The sequence below is a fragment of the Ascaphus truei genome, chromosome 4, assembly GCF_040206685.1.
Source record: "Ascaphus truei isolate aAscTru1 chromosome 4, aAscTru1.hap1, whole genome shotgun sequence".
In the NCBI taxonomy this organism is placed as follows: domain Eukaryota; kingdom Metazoa; phylum Chordata; class Amphibia; order Anura; family Ascaphidae; genus Ascaphus; species Ascaphus truei.
The window spans coordinates 289,854,681-289,871,253 of NC_134486.1; the positions used below are offsets into that span (position 1 = coordinate 289,854,681).

Consider the following 16,573-nt stretch of genomic DNA (forward strand, 5'->3'; position numbering starts at 1 on the left):
AGAATTTTAGTTGGCTGACGTTAGTCAGCCTTTCTATAATGGCACCGCTCGCACGGCGGGGAGCCGACAGACAGCGGGGAAGACGGGCAAAATCCTTTCGCGCCGGCGTGTGTGTGTGTGTGTGTGTGTGTGTGTGTGTGTGTGTGTATATATATACACTCGCACACATATATACGCATATATATATATGCACATACATACACACACATATACACACAGTACCTTCTCACAGCTCAGCATACACACGAAAAGCATGCGGCACGGCCGCAAACAGTATAGAAAGGCCCCTAGGCTGCGGCCCTGATGGCGCTGACACAGCTCATACTTGGAGAGCGGTGATGTCACCAGCTCTCCAAGCATGAGTGACGGGTGTCCGCGCTATTTCACAAGCGCGCAGGGGGCGTTGCAGGCAAGCTGAGTGCGGTCCAAAGTCATTTTTTTTGTTTATGTAAGCGCCAAGCGTGGGTGAGCGCGTGCGCACGCGCACACCGCGGGGGTGTGTAAATTGAAAATGCTAGAAGTAACCTCGCCAAGCACCGTGCGGTCACAGCAGCGTGGCCGCAGCCTTAGAAGGCGATTAGTGCTAATCCTATCTGACTAGTATAAATGCCCAACTCATTTATAGGCATCCTTTTAAACTTCTGGTTTCACTTTATACCTCCTATTTGGGGTAATTAATAAAAATTATTTTATACAATGGCGTATTCTGGGATAATATTTTGTGCTGGTACAATTTCAATAGATTACTAAATGTTTAAAATCTAGTTATAATATTATTGCAGATTATATGCAAGTGTCACCAGAGAAGTAGCTCAAGTGAAGAAGGAATCTATATAACTTGAGCTCCGAAATGTGATACCCATTTCTTCATGGTGACCAAAATAAGTTTCTTTGCAGATAGAGCCATGCAAAGCTCCTGGAGAATTGTTCTACCAGGCATGTGATATACACACTCGTCTGCTCAGCTTGACTTATATTCACGCAACTCTCCTCCTTCCCATTCCCGCTTCTCTGCCACAAAGTGAACCGATCATAAATAATATAAAAGTGGTGTTGGTAATACAGTATATGTAGTTTTCTAGTGTGAAGACATCCATTAAAAAAATGTTTTTTTTTTTTGTTTGTTTTTTAACAGGTTTGAGTGGGACAAACTTTTGGAGAATGTGCATTGTTTGATCATAAGTGTGACAAAAACGGACAAGCAGGAAGCTTATGTACTCAGGTAAGTTGCGTGTAAGGAAATCTTACACTATTCAGATATATTACTAAAAAAAAGTTTGCTGTGCCTTAATCTCCAATTTCAGCGCGATGAGTTGGGAAAAGCAAGAGAACATCTTAAGCAATTATCCTCGTGCTGCTGGATCTGATTCCCATCATATTCTCTCAACCTTCTAAATAAAAAATTAACTGTGCACACATTGCATCCAAAACTTTATTCTTAAAAACTTTGCTGGGCACAAAATGCTTTGCGCCTTCCCCATCATTAACTAGAATGGATAAATGTAGCTGAGATATATTCAATTACATGTCTCTACACAAAAAGGATAATGTATTTTTTTTCTTAAGAACTGTTTCCTAAGTTACCCACGTGATCACTGCAACTTTGGATTTGTTGTAGCATTTTTTTTCTCTCCATCCATTGGGCACTAGTTTTCTCAGCAACCCACAATGAGAGCTGCACATGTTCTGTGCTTCCAATTCAAGTTGTATCTTAAGTAATGAAGGCATCAATAACGTTGACAGTTAGCAATATAACCATTCTTAACGATGTATGTATATCTTTATATAGCGCCCACAGTGTACTCGGTGCATTACAAAAGAGACGATACAGTACAGGAAATTCTAATACAATAAGTGCAACAAACAATCGGACAATAGGAAAGGAAATCCCTGTACCAAAGAGCTTACAATCCATGTGCTATGTTGGGAGACTTGGATACAGCATATGAGGGAATTAGTGCAGTAGACAGCAGTGCTTGGCCACTATGATTTGGTAGGAGCGACTGTGAGTGTGCGACTGTGAGTGTGCAACAGTAGCCATGAGTCTAGGCCAGGGGTCTGCAAACCTGTCCTCAAGAGCCACACACAGGCCAGCTTTCATGGATATCCCTGTTTCAGCACAGGTGGCTCAATCAGTGCCTCAGTGCTTGACTGGGCCACTGATTGAACCACCTGTGCTGAAACAGGGATATCCATTAAAGCTGGCCTGTGTGCGACTCTTGAGGACAGGTTTGCAGACCCCTGGTCTAGGCTATTGAAATGTTTCATCTAAGGTAAGGTTTGTCTTTAATGTGGGGGAGAGAAGGTGCTTGGCGTATAGTGTGAGGGAGTTCTATAGGTAAGGGGAGTAGTGAGGGAGAATGGCTTAATGCGAGCCGTGGAGGTAAATGGGGTGGAAAGGGGATGGTTATGGGTAGAACGCAAGAGACGAGCAGCGGCATAACGAGATAAGGCTGATATGTAGGATGGGGCAGAGGAGTATAGAGCATTGAAGGTAAGGTTAAAATTTGTTGCTGTTCCAAAATGTTATGGTTGACCAGGAGACACATTTAAGGGGATGATTAGGAACTGTTTGGGGAGAAAGTGAAATTATTGTAGCTCCAGAATTTTTATAGATTGCATAAGAGAAAGTTGGGAGGCAGGGAGACCTGTTAGTAGTACTATATTACAATAATACAGACGGGAGAGGATATGGGCAGGAATTAGAGATTTAGAAGAAGATTGACAAAGGAAAAAGATAAATCTTGGCAATATTAGGAGGAAGCGACACATTTTAGCCGTAAATGTAAATGGAGAAGGATTGAAGTTAAATGTAACCATATAAAGTGGCGAGAAAAAGATTGTGAACCCCAATAATTACGCAAAATCTATACTTTTTCCATGATAACCTTCAAACCCTGTCTTTTCTTAAATATCCAGTAGGGTTTATATTAACCAAATTCCATGTCTTCTGAAACAGTGATGTATGAATTAGACAACAATTAAGAGTCGGGGTATGTGCAAAAATAAGTTAAACCCTGTTTTTTTATCATTTTAATTAAAGAGAATAATTAGAATCCGGTGTTTACATAATTACGTAGATCTTCATTGGTGAGTTTGTGAGGCCCCACCCTATATAAAGATCAGAAAGTTTGTGAGTTTGGTCTTCACCATACAGGGGTGTTCAAACACGTCATGCCACGATGAAAAGAAATCTGGGAACCTCAGGAAAGCACTTATTGATGCTCATCAGTCTGGAACGGGTTACAAAACCATTTCTAAGGATTTGAAGCTCCACCATTCCACACTCAGTCTACAAATGGAGAAAGTTGAAGACCACAGTCACTCACTCTACCCAGGAGCGGCCGTCCTATCAAAATGTCTCCAAGAACAAACCGGTAAATCATCCAGGAAATCGACAAAGAGCCCCAGAGTAACATCCATGGACCTGCAGGCCACACTTGCCTTGGCTAATGTGAGTGTTCATGACACAACTATCAGAAAAAGACAGAACAAGAATGGTGTTCATGGAAGGATAGCCAGGACGAAACCACTGCTCTCTAAAAAAGAGCAATGCTTCCTGTCGGAAGTTTGCCCAAGAGCGCGTAGATGATCCACAAGACTTCTAGAACAATGTTCTCTGGACAGACAAGTCAAAGATAGAACTTTTTGGCCTCAATGAGAAACGTTCTGTTTGACAAAAAACAAACACTGCGTTCGAACAGAAGAACCTCATCCCAACCGTCAAGCATAGTGGTGGGAGTGTGATGGTTTGGGGCTGCCTCAGGACCTGAATGGGTTGTCATCATTGACACAACCATGAAGTCTGTATTGTATCAGAAGATTCTAGACGAGAATGCCAGGTCACCCGTCCATGTGCTGAAACTGAAACAAAAGTGTGTAATGCAGCAAGACAATAATCCTAAATATAAAAGCAGATCTACAGAAGAATGGCTGCAGAAGAAGAAATTCCACATTTTAGAATGGCCTAGTCAGTCAGGACCTAAACTCTATCGAACTATTGTGGCATGTGTCCATCCAAGGAAGTCCTCAAATGTCATGGAGTTGAAGCGGTTTTGTAAGGAGGAATGGGCCAAAAATCCTAAACCGGTGTGCGAGAGACTGACCAGCAGTTACAGGAAACACTTAGTTGGTCATTGCTGCTTAAGGGGGTGCCACTAGGTACTGAATCTAAAGATTCGCATACTTTTTCACACATGGATATTGAATGTTGAATCATTTGGGAATAAATAAATGTTGAAAAGGTATCATGTTGTGTAATTGGTTTGATCAGGGTATGCTTATCTATTATTAGGACTTGGATTAAGATCTAATACAATTTTAGATTTGAAATGTGAAAATCCTAAAGGGTTCACAAACTTTTTTTTTTATTTTATTTTTTCCTCGTCACTGTGTGTGTGTGTGTGTGTGTGTGTGTGTGTTATATATATATATATATATATATATATATATATATATATATATATATATAATGTGTGTGTCTCTCTTCTCTCTCTCTCGTCTGTCCTTAATTTTGGACTCTGGAGATTTCCATACTGCTGCTAATTGGCACAGTGCAGATTCTAAATGAGAAGTATATATCTTTATATAGCGCCATCAATGTGCATAGCGTTTACAACAGTAATACACGTGACGTAATTCAAATAAGCTCTTCAACATAAAAGTATGTATGTCTGCAAGGGGTCATGTTAAATGCATAATAGATGTAGTCTCGGCCATCGGTGCTGCCCGAATGATTCATTAAAGAGGTGGGTTTTAAGATGGGACAGATATGGTGGAGAGAAGTTGCTAGTCGGGTATTGAGAGGAAAGCATTCCAGAGGTTTTAGGCAGGAGAGGGCTTTAGATGAATTAAGGGTTGACAGACGACATCTTTGAGGAGAAAGCAAGAGTTGGACAGGTGTATACCGAGAAACCCCTCTGGGTTAAAGAAATTGGACTGAAAGGTGGTGACAAATGATCGTAGCACTTTCCCAGCTGATTTTCGTCAGGCTGAAGTGCTGTACGTCTTATGAAGCAGGTGGTGGGTTTCATTTGGCATGCATTTCTATATGATATTTGCGGTTGTGTAGAGTTTTAAAACTTTGGGGAAGATTCACGGTCTGATGCTGGGTATTGCACTATGATCCTTCGTTAATTGCCATTCGAGTCAATGGTCATTAATACAGGAATGCTATACCACGTATCGAACATTGATGAATCCTGGCCTATGTTTCGCTGCTGTGTAAAAAGTTTTGTTTTATCTGTTATGACGGTGTAACGGTAACTAAGAAATAGTTTGTGTACTGTAAGTTCTTTGCATTCTCTGTGATCCACTGTAAAAAAAATTAAGTACATTTATAGGTCATGGAATTTTAGAGCTTTAGGAAATGTTAGTAGTTTGTGATGCATTAATTTATATTTTTCTTATTAGATATTGAAAGCATTAAAGGTTAGAATATTATGGACTATAAATATTATGTTACTTGCAAAGCACAATGTGCTCAGTTTTTTTTTTGTTTGTTTTTTTTCCCCAACATTAAATAAAGATTCTAGAGGGATTTATATTATCAATATTTTTTATTAATGGCTGAACCAAAGAAATACACATTTAGGCAGTGTACTCACTGCTTTGGTTTTTACTTGGAGTATATTGTCCTAGATCTGCCATGGAAACCTGACGGTGTTCTAGCTGGTAACCATTCCACAATACGGTCTGCTCTTAGGAAGATAATGGACAGGTAAATGGCAGATGAGGTTTAATACAGATAAATGTAAGGTTATGCATTTGGGATACAAGAATAAAAAGGCGACTTACAAATTAAATGGAGATGTATTGGGGGAATCCTTGATGGAGAAGAATTTAGGAGTGCTTGTAGACAGCAGGCTTAGCAATAGTGCCCAAAGTCATGCGGTAGCTGCAAAGGCAAACAAGATCTTATCTTACATTAAACGGGCAATGGATGGAAGGGAAGTAAACATAATTATGCCCCTTTACAAAGCATTAGTAAGACCACACCTTGAATATGGAGTACAATTTTGGGCACCAATCCTAAGAAAAGACATTATGGAACTAGAGAGAGTGCAGAGAAGAGCCACCAAAATAATAAAGGGGATGGACATTCTAACTTATGAGAGGCTAGCTAAATTAGATTTATTTACATTAGAAAAGAGGCGTCTAAGAGGGGATATGATAACTATATACAAATATATTCAGGGACAATACAAGGAGCTTTCAAAAGAACTATTCATCCCACGGGCAGTACAAAGGACTTGGGGCCAACCCTTAAGGTTGGAGGAAAGGAAATTTCACCAGCAACAAAGGAAAGGATTCTTTACAGTAAGGGCAGTTCAAATGTGGAATTCATTACCCATGGAGACTGTGATGGCAGATACAATAGATTTGTTCAAAAAAAGGTTGGACATCTTTTTAGATGGGAAAGGTATACAGGGATATACCAAATAAGTATACATGGGAAAGATGTTGATCCAGGGATAAATCCGTTTGCCAATTCTTAGTCAGGAAGGAATTAATTTTTCCCCTTAATGGGGTTTTTTGTTTGCCTTCCCCTGGATCAATAAGTAAGTATAGATATAGAATAAAGTATCTGTTGTCTAAATTTAGCATAGGTTGAACTTGATGGACCTATGTCTTTTTTCAACCTCATCTACTATGTAACTACTGTATGTAACTATCTGTAAAACAAGAACTTAATGCCATTTTTGTTCATAGTACTGTTGCACTTCATTTTTATTTGCCTTTTTGCAGGCCCGTGAAGCTGAATGGCGATATTTTGAGCTCTGGGTATCCCTAGTATTAAACTACTAACTGGGGAAGTTCCCTGTTTTCAATCTCTGACCAGGGGAAACAAAATGACTGCCAAATCTCAGGCCAATAGGAAGTCACATCAACAGCTATGGCTTCCTATTGGACAGCTATTTAAATTTGCCTTAAAAATCAGGAAATACAGTAACCTTTCACGTTAATATTTCTGGAATCGGGATACTCCGCGGCTAAACCTCGCTAACTTCAGCTCCAAAGGATCCAATCCTGTGAGGGGGAAAAAGTTGGGGTGTATGGGGGATTGTTGCTTTAAGCAAGTACTCCCCTACCTGGAGTTGTTAACTCTTAGCATGGCACCTGCAATGTTTAATATAAATGGCACTACGACTTCTTAACTCCAGGCGACTGGTAATCAAAATACATTATGTGGCAATATGACTAAAACATTCTTATTCCTGATAATGAATATAAAATAGTAGTTCAGCTTTATTGTTCTGTGTTTCTGATCGGATATACTTGTGTCTATGATCACACAATGTTGTGATCAGTTATGTGCAAACTTAAGTGTTGAACATTTCATGGGTACTAAAATGTTTCTCTTTCCCCCCTTCATACAGTGAGAGTAGCATGTTTGTCTCCAAGAGACGTTTCATTTTGAAGACATGTGGTACCACCCTCTTACTGCAAGCACTGGTTCCCTTGTTAGAGCTCGCTAGGGAGTACTGTGGGTTTGATGACATTCAAGTAAGTCTGATCATTTAAAAAAAAAATTTAATTGTGAAATGTTTACATAGTCCTGCGCACTGTATTATTTCCATGCTTTTGGTGGCTTTGCGTGTCTTTCTGGTCAGACCTGTTTATTTCTCCCAGTTAGAACTACTTTTATCTTTTATCTGCTTGGTGATCATGGAATGTTCACCGCAGACTTTGGTTTTCTAGCCCTCACAATAGGACTGTCAATCCTGGCTGTCCAATAACCAGATCTAACCAGAAAAACTCAGAGCTGGTGCAGCCCAAAGCAGTCCTTTTTACAAAGAGACCTTTAGCATTGAAAATATATAGAATGATTAATGTCAAAATAAAGTCTTTAGTATGTAATGCTTGTAGGCAACGCCTTTTATAGTGAAATAATCCTTTCATTTGGTTAGTGAACAAGTGCAATGCATTACCCAGTCCCTGTGGCGGTGAGAAAGTTTAAAGGTGCTGTCCCTTATGAAGCCAAATACAATTACTGTTCACTATTTTTATTTGAGAGAAATGCAAAGTTGTAAGCTTTGAGATTTTCTGTAGTCCACTCGGTTTCTGAAATCTGAAGTATTTCCCAGTGCATTTTTTTTTCTAGATTTGACAGACCTGCACAGAAATCAAGAAAGCAAAGGGTGGGTGTTGTAATTGCTGAAACTGCAGAGGTTAAGCAAAAAGCTGGCGGGGGAGGGGGAAGACTTTTAGTAAAGGTGCATGCATGGTCATAGCCTACAATGCCTTTCAGTTGTCCAGTAGTAAATGTTTCTGGCACTGTGCTCGCTGAAGTTCATTTCCGGCATCTTATTCATTGAGCTGTGGCAATAACTTTGTAACAAAAGACTAAAGTTACTCCGTGCCCCTGAAATGTTTCCATTCTTATTTTACAGAACTTTTTTTATTCGCGGAAGAATTTTATGAAACCAGACCATCAGGAATACCCGCACAGAAATTTCCAGGAAGAAGTAGAATTCCTAAATGAAATTTTCCCAAGTAAGCCCATCGTGTTCTTGTTCCCTCTAAGCAAGTAACGGGGTTGTAGTGCCATGGTTGGGTTTTGCTTTAGGGTGCTCAAACACTTGCCAAACAATGGCTGAACCCTGGGGAGTGCTGCTTTAAGTAAGTGTGTTATATCTCTGTAGAATGAAGAGAACACACAAAAAAACACAGAACTTGCACTCCCTCCAGGAATTTTCAGTCAACACGTTCCAGGTCCTGTATCCTCACCGCTGTGGTACAAATGCTAACTAAAAATGTCCAAAATGGACCGGCACTCAAACTAGGTAAATATAGACACTTGCATGGTCCTGGCTGTTTCTTGAATCATCCGGTTTAATATAGTGGGTTTTTTTGATTAAAGAGGGGGAAAAAAAGTTTAATCACAGCCTCTTCCTCGGGTCCTGAAAGATTGCTTTTTTTTTTTTCTTCTTTTTCTTCTTTTCTCTAACTGCAAGTATGTGACTATGCTTTTTTTCTTCTGTAAACAAAAGAAACCTCTATTAAACCAGATGATTGAAGAAACAGCCAGAAGGACCATGTGAGAATGAAGAGAACACCACCAAATGCAGAGCAGGCATTATTTTAAATTGTTATTGGTATTTAGTAACAATTCCATGTGGTTATTAATATGTAGAATTCTGTAGGCAAAATACTGCCTCAAATCTAGTAACACTTCTCTTTACAGATGGAGCAGCTTATTGCATGGGGCGTATAAATTCTGATTGCTGGTGAGTATTATAACATTCCCAGTACTGAGTCTGTTGGTCACGTTTTAATGCAAAATGTATGCATTGAATCTAATTTTTACAAAATGTATACAGGTCATCTAAATTTGTACATACATTGGCATGAATTCCTGAACTACTCAAATTGGCTAGAGCAGGGGTGGGCAACCTATTTTTCAATGTAGCCACAGGTGTGGCGAATTAGGAGTGAAAATAGCCACACTATGTAAAAATGCAGGTATTATGTTAACCATGCGAAAATTTTAAAAACCACACACTGTTTGAACAAGTTTATAAATTTTCTGACCGCAACCCCGCTCATCCTCTCACCCCCCTCTTCATCCTCCTCATGCCACCACCACTACCCTCATCATCATCACCCCATCATCATCTCATGTAACCCTCCATTCATCACCATCTCATTTAACCCCCCATCATCATCATCTCCCCCCCAGCACCCTTGATCTCCCTCAGTCCCTTTCAGCAGTCCCCCTCATCATCAAGCACCCTCCCCCCCCCCTCGTCCTATGCGTAGGGCGCATAGGAGGGTGCGTAACGCGGGGCGTAGGGCAGGGGAACTGTGGCGACGGGAGGGGGTAACTGCAGCAGCAGTGGGATGCAGGGTGGGTGCCGCTGTGGGCAGGCTTGGTGCAGCTGTGGGGGGGGGGGGGTGGTCAGGGCAGCGTGAGAAGGGAGGGTCAGAGCAGCACGAGAAGGGAGGGTCAGGGCAGCGCGAGAGGGGAGGGTCAGAGCAGCACGAGAAGGGGGGGTCAGGGCAGCGCGAGAGGGGAGGGTCAGGGCAGCGCGAGAGGGGAGGGTCAGAGCAGCACGAGAAGGGGGGGTCAGGGCAGCACGAGAAGGGAGGGTCAGGGCAGCTCGAGAGGTGAGGGTCAGAGCAGCACAAGAAAGGAGGGTCAGGGCAGCGCGAGAAGGGAGGGTCAGGGCAGCGCAAGAGGTGAGGATCAAGGCAGCCTGGGGGGGGGGAGATCTGGGCAGCCTGAGGGGTTGGTCTGGGAGCATGCTTCTCAGTGCTGCTTCTCCTGTCCCTGTGGCTGCCAGTGCAGGAAGAAGCAGGGGGGGAGAGAGGAGGAGAGAGAGCTTCCTCTCAGTGCTGCTTCCCCTGTGTCTGTGGCTGTTGGTGCAGTAAGAAGCAGGAAGGGGGGGGAAGAGAGGAGGAGAGAGAGCTTCCTCACCGTGCTGCTTCTCCTGTGGCTGTTGGTGCAGTAAGAAGAGGGGGGGAGGGAGAAGAGGAGGAGAGAGAGAGAGCTTCCTCAGTGCTGCTTCTCCTGAGTCTGTCTGCCAGTGCAGTAAGGGGGAGACGGGGGGGGGGGGGTGAAGAGGAGGAGAGCTTCCTCTCCGTGCTGCTTCTCCTGTGTCTGAGTCTGCCCGTGCAGTAAGAAGGAGGGGCTCTCCGTGCTACTGCTGCTGCTTCTCCTTCCCTGTGGCTGCCGGTGCAGTACGGAGGGAGGGGGAGAGTGCGTCACACCGCTGGAGCGCGCTCCTTCCCTACCAAGGGAGGGGGGGGGGTTGAAGGGGCCGTACAGAGAGTCCCAGCGGCTCTATTCGCCACAGTTTCCCTGCCAATTCGCCACAAGTGGCGAATGGCAACAGGGTTGCCCACCCTGGAGCTAGAGGTTCTGAATTGTAACAATCAGGAGAAGTACAAAAATACCAGTGCTTCTAATCTGTAAGTTTTGTCATAAAAGTGGGTTTTAATGTAAAGTAGCTGGTTGACCCAAAACTTGCAGTGCAACACTCTGGTTATCCATTCAGCTACCTGGCTACAACATTTGCGTGAAAGATTAGTGTGTGACATGGTCAGAGCACTAAAGCCCTATAACGATCCATGTTACGTCAAGAAAGTTAAGCAGCAGCTGTCGACTGCTCTGACACTACGTTGGTCTTGTCATTTATAGGTACTTGTATACCCTGGATGTTCCAGAGGGTTTTGTAATCAATCAGCCAGATCAGACACTGGAAATTCTGATGAGTGAGCTTGACCCAGAAGTTATGGACCAGTTCTACATGAAAGATGGTGTTACTGCAAATGATGTCACTCGTGTAAGTTTACCCTGTAATAGTTCTTTTGTCTGTTGCTTTCTTGAACCACAGGTGCCTTTGCTATTTGTCCCTAGGAAAATCGATCTCTTCTTTAAGGCCGCGCTTATAGTCCCGGCGACGCGACGCTGTGTCAAAACAAATGTATTGAATCTGTCGCGTGCGCTTGTAGTAGGAGTGTCGGCTTGGTCGCGATCGCTGGAAGTCAATTCAATTTGCTTTTTCAGCGACCGCAGCGTGACGTCGCCGTCGCAAGGACTAAGGGAGTCGAATGTCTAGGCAGTTCTACTTTGCTTCTCCAATTGCTGCTCTAATAAATCTGTTTACCAACCCAAAGGATTCCAGAATTAAATTCTGTTCCCCTCCTTTTTGTTAGGTGAGTGGAATTCGTGACCTGATACCAGGTTCTGTCATTGATGCCACAATGTTCAGTCCTTGTGGTTATTCGATGAATGGGATGAAATCAGATGTAAGTGATTTTTAGTGATCTATTGTTTATTTGTAAATCACCAACATATTCTGCAGGGCGGTACAATGGGGGTACAGAGTTATGTATATTATATAAAAGGAATGACACCTAAGGACAAACAAATATAGAAGTTAATGAGGGCCCTGCTCTTGAAATGCTTACAATCCTAGAGGGAATAAGGAGCAATGTCGTAACAAGGTGAAGTGTCTTCTCATTGTGAGATGGAATATACCTCAGTGGAGTATGATCCAGCCACAAGGCTGATCCCATTAAGGTTTGGGTGTGTGGATGTTATGGGGTGTTAGTGTAGAGTTTTGTCCAGCCGCACAGTCTGTCCCAATGAAGGGGGTGGTGGTGTATGTTATGGCGAGACAGGCTTCCTTGAAAAGTTGAGTTTTTTTAGTGAGTTTTTAAATATCTGAGTGCCGCAGGAGGATGATGGTAAGTGGTAGGGAATTCCAAAGAGAGGGTGTAGCACTGGAGAAGTCTTGTGGAAGAGGAGGTAATAAGGCAGGAGGAGAGACGAATGTCATGGACAGGACGTAGTGGGCGTTTAAGGATGAGCGCTGATATGTAAAGGGGGACAACATTGTTGAGAGCTTTCTATGTCAGATCTAGGGTTCTAAATTTGATTCTAGAGGATATGGGAAGCCAGTGCAGGGGTTTGCGTAGTGGAGCAGTGAGTGAGGTAGAAGAGTCTGGCAGCAAGCAGCATTTTGGATGGGTTTGAGTTGGGACAGGCGGTCAAGGGGGATGCCAACAAAGAGAAGGTTGCCGTAGTCAAGGCGGGACAAATGAGTGAATTAGGATTTTACTGTTCATTTACATTTCTGATTGAGCTCAGGTGCTATTTAAGATGTTTAGACCTGTGCGGATGTCTAATACGACTAAAATGTCAGCCATGCACCAATATAGTCAATGCATATTTGTACACAGTAAGCTATCGCTCATTTACTGTAAAAAAGACAGCTTGGACAGCGCTGCATTGGAGGAAGAGATGTCAATCACTGCTCTACACGCTGGAGTTGCAACACACAATGACATCGGCATGCAGAGCAGCGATTAACAGTTCTCCTCTTGTATGGGGTTCAGAGCATGCTTTCTTTCCAGTGTCCTTTACCCTGCAACGGAGGCAGAGCTCTCAATCACTGCTCCACTTGCTAAAATCGGGCACCACGAAGCGTTGAGGTAAGAATATTGTGCATCACCTGGTTGAATGTACTATTAAGATTCCCTTTTGCTTCTTTGCCTGAGGATTTTGCTAGACAATGCGCAGCACGAGAGGTGCTGAACACACGCAAACGTGCCTGCAGCAGGGAGAGCCTCTCTAGGACATCTATGTAGAGGAGAGAGCTTATCACTGGATAAGCATAATCTTAGTGTTGTGTATCTTACGGTTTCAAAAGAAGAGTTTTAACAACACTTTTTGTACTTATTCATTAAATTAAGGAGGCTGGTCCCTCTTCAGCTCTGCCTCCGAGAAGCATTTTTACTCCATAGGGAAAACAATCTATTGCAACCTCTGTGTAAATATCTAATTGAAACCTTCCTCTTCCCAGGGAACTTATTGGACTATTCACATCACTCCAGAGCCAGAATTCTCATATGTTAGTTTTGAAACTAATGTATCTCAGACAACTTACGATGATTTGATTAGTAAAGTTGTGGACGTTTTCAAGCCAAGGAAATTTGTAACCACCCTCTTTGTTAATCAGGTACAGTTTTTTTTTTTTTTTTTTTCTCATTTATATCATACTGAGATCTATGGTAACTTATATTGAGATACGGATGGCATTTAAAATGTAACAATTAATTGTGCTAACATACAACTGACTAGTTCAGTGCTACTGTGAGGGACTGCACTTAAGGAGTAAGGCATAAGTGAAACTGATAAAGTTCTCTGGACTTAATTACTTCTCTATTCCTTTCTTGTTAAAGTGAAAATCAACCAAATTGCTGCCACTTAGGCACACACAGCTTGTGCTTGTACTTGCTTTATTATACCAACAGAGACTTCACATCCCATTTTTATTAATGTGTAAGATCATTTATCTCCCGCTCCATGAATTCTGTTTTGATTCTTATTCACCAACTGAAACTGCAGGACATTTTATCACAGGAGTTTGGCTATTTTCCAGATCAAGTCAATCTCGCCTTTAAGGTTTGCCTGATGCTAATTATTACAAAATTCCGGGAGGACCTTCCTATGGTTACAACTACAGCTCACAACTCAAATGTTAATAGAAACTGTGGTGCAAGAGTTAAAGAACTTGTCTTTGTCCAACACGTACACAATCTCAGCTCATTAAACCTGAATGTCTGTCTTGCAGAGCTCGAAATGTCGCACAACATTCAATTGTTCTCAGAAGATTGAGGGCTTCAAGCGTCTTGATCGCCAGTTCGCTCAGTTCAACGAATACAATTTTGTTTTCACCAGTTTTGCCAAGAGTCAGCCGCAGCAGAGTTGATTAGGAAAAATTAGGAAAAAATGCAAAAAGAAAACCAATGATAACGGTGGTGGGTGCTTTCTAGCTATTGATACTGGGGGCCACGCTTTCCACACCCATCACCTAGTAGTTGCAGAAAGCCCTAAATATAATCATAGTATGAGTTTGAATTGTATCCATTATTATATCACGGAGTTAGATAACTTGCATGAATGCTCTATTCTGTGTGTAGGTATTCTATGCCACTCTTGCTGTGAAATTGAAGTGCATGTAGGTAAATTAAACACATACTGTACAACACTCTACAACACTTGTAAAAATGCACATTGGTCTACTCGCAGCATAGGTTCTCTACAGGTGTCTGCAAAAATCTACCACAGACAAGGTTTTCGTCCTCACTAGTTTTCGGGCCAACACCAATAGCTTTTTTTTCTTTTTTAATTGACTGCTAGGATTACATGTGTGCTGTATACTCACTTTCCGGACCATATTTTCTAGGTACATGTGTGGTGTCTCCTTACGTTTCCACAGTTGTAGAACACGGTTTTAGATAGGGGGTTAGCAGTTACGTTTTGTATCATTGGAGAAGACTGATTCACTGCTAAGGCTGACAACTGATTCTGCCCATCACCTTTTTTTTTTTTTTGGTATTTTTTTGCACATTGTTTTGGACTTTAAATTGGTTTCCTCTATGGATTTGCCCCTCCGATGCCTGAGGAGGACTCTATGTAAACCTCAGTCATTGAATGGGTAGATACAGGTGACTTGAAGCCCAGGTAATCTGACAGATTCAGGACAAACAGAACTACCCAGGCTATTTGTGCCAGAATTGGCCTGGATCATTCTCTGCAAAACTTTCTCATTAGCTGCCATTTCTGATTGTGTGTAAACAATATGCTGTAAACCAGTCCAGATCTCACCACATTTTGTTATTCCAAGCAGAATCAATGCCTTTTCATCGTCACTAAAAGGAAAGCCCTGTGACATTGTGCATGTGACTACTATGCTGTATTTGACAGTGCTGTGACCTCATCTGCTCTCCTTTGTGATTAGGTTGTGGTGGTAATTTCCTTTTACCATGATTAGGTAGCATCATGTCGACATGGGGAGTTACTAGGAATCTGGACTTGAAAAACAAATTAAAATATGTAAGGCAACATGAATTACTATTGTGTAATAATGTTAGCTACAGGCTTTCAGGAATTTGGCTTATTTGCAGATGTTTTCTAGTTATTTCCATGTTTTGGAGCTCTGAAATAACAATTTTAAAGTTACCATTCCCTGTGTCTTTCAATATTCCTTTCTTGGATTTGTTCTGGATTAATTTGCTGCAATGTTCCTTCTGTATTTACACACAAACACTTTTTGTAGTGTTATTGAAAAAAATCAGCTTGATTTAGAAATAAATGGGTTGGAACATTTCATGTTATTTTTAAACCTACGTTTATTGGAAGCTTCTTAAAGAAGTTTTCTGCTATCATTAGCTTGCTTCTGTAAACGAAGCAGCGCCGGTTATATTTCTGGTGCTTGTATTTTAAGGACCAATATTTCAAATGGTTGTCCTTGCTGTCTAAATTAACACAAGCCCCTTTATTGTTGACCTAGTCTAAATCCGACTGAGGGATATCAAAGATATTAAAGTTGAAAAAAAATGCATCAATATCTATAAAAAAATAAATAAATATTACATTTTTTTTTTTTTTTAAATTAACTGCAAACCTGCTTGGAAAGATAGTAGATTAATTCATTGCATTACTAGGTTCTCTAGTTAAGCAGGGAGAGGGGACGTTTTGGTGTCTTAATTTCTCTCTACAATGTTAGACTTTGATCAATTAAAATGTACTGAAAATATATCTGTACCACAAGCCTAATGCTTCAATAAAATGTTGCTTAATTCATGATCTATTGCCTGGTCTTCTTGCATATTGTAAGTTATGGTTTAATGCTGTTTGTGATTAGTGTATGCATGTTGAGTCACATTTTTTCCTCAAACCTAGACTATGTAATGTTTACAATGAAGAAACTAAATCCCAGTGTTATTTAATGAGTTCTGTAAACCTGAATTGATTACTATTTCATCCTAGGAGACACGTCTGCTTGTGAACGATACAGCAGTTGTACAGTATTGTACTTCAAATACAACTAGTCTCATCTGCAGTATCCAAACATATTCATTGGGTGTAGTACAAAATAATCTCAAGATTCCTAGAGTGCTTGAATAAACCAGGCGCCTGATCATCAAATAAGGTGGTAATTCCATCTCGGGCCCTGTTAACTAGTGAGTGAAATCCTATGAGAGGAGTTCCTATTCATGTCTTATATTAAATTACTAAATTGTGCTTAATATTTCTGTAAAAAATGAACGGCGAAGA

General features: G+C 41.5%; 1 protein-coding gene across 2 annotated transcripts in view; it reads left to right on the top strand.

The window, feature by feature from the left end:
• Nucleotides 1-16,104, top strand: part of AMD1 (adenosylmethionine decarboxylase 1) — a 29,303-nt gene extending 13,199 nt beyond the window's left edge. Inside the window, exons 2-9 of one of the 2 annotated variants that reach the window (XM_075597625.1) lie at nucleotides 1,136-1,222; nucleotides 7,380-7,506; nucleotides 8,394-8,496; nucleotides 9,188-9,230; nucleotides 11,144-11,288; nucleotides 11,662-11,754; nucleotides 13,314-13,469; nucleotides 14,085-16,104. In XM_075597625.1, coding sequence (XP_075453740.1) covers nucleotides 1,136-1,222; nucleotides 7,380-7,506; nucleotides 8,394-8,496; nucleotides 9,188-9,230; nucleotides 11,144-11,288; nucleotides 11,662-11,754; nucleotides 13,314-13,469; nucleotides 14,085-14,222 — 892 coding nt within the window. In that variant the 3' untranslated portion in view covers nucleotides 14,223-16,104. Of the gene's footprint in view, nucleotides 1-1,135; nucleotides 1,223-7,379; nucleotides 7,507-8,104; nucleotides 8,142-8,393; nucleotides 8,497-9,187; nucleotides 9,231-11,143; nucleotides 11,289-11,661; nucleotides 11,755-13,313; nucleotides 13,470-14,084 lie in introns of those variants that run through there. The other variant, XM_075597626.1, reaches the window with a different exon arrangement.
• Nucleotides 16,105-16,573: the final 469 nt, after the last annotated feature.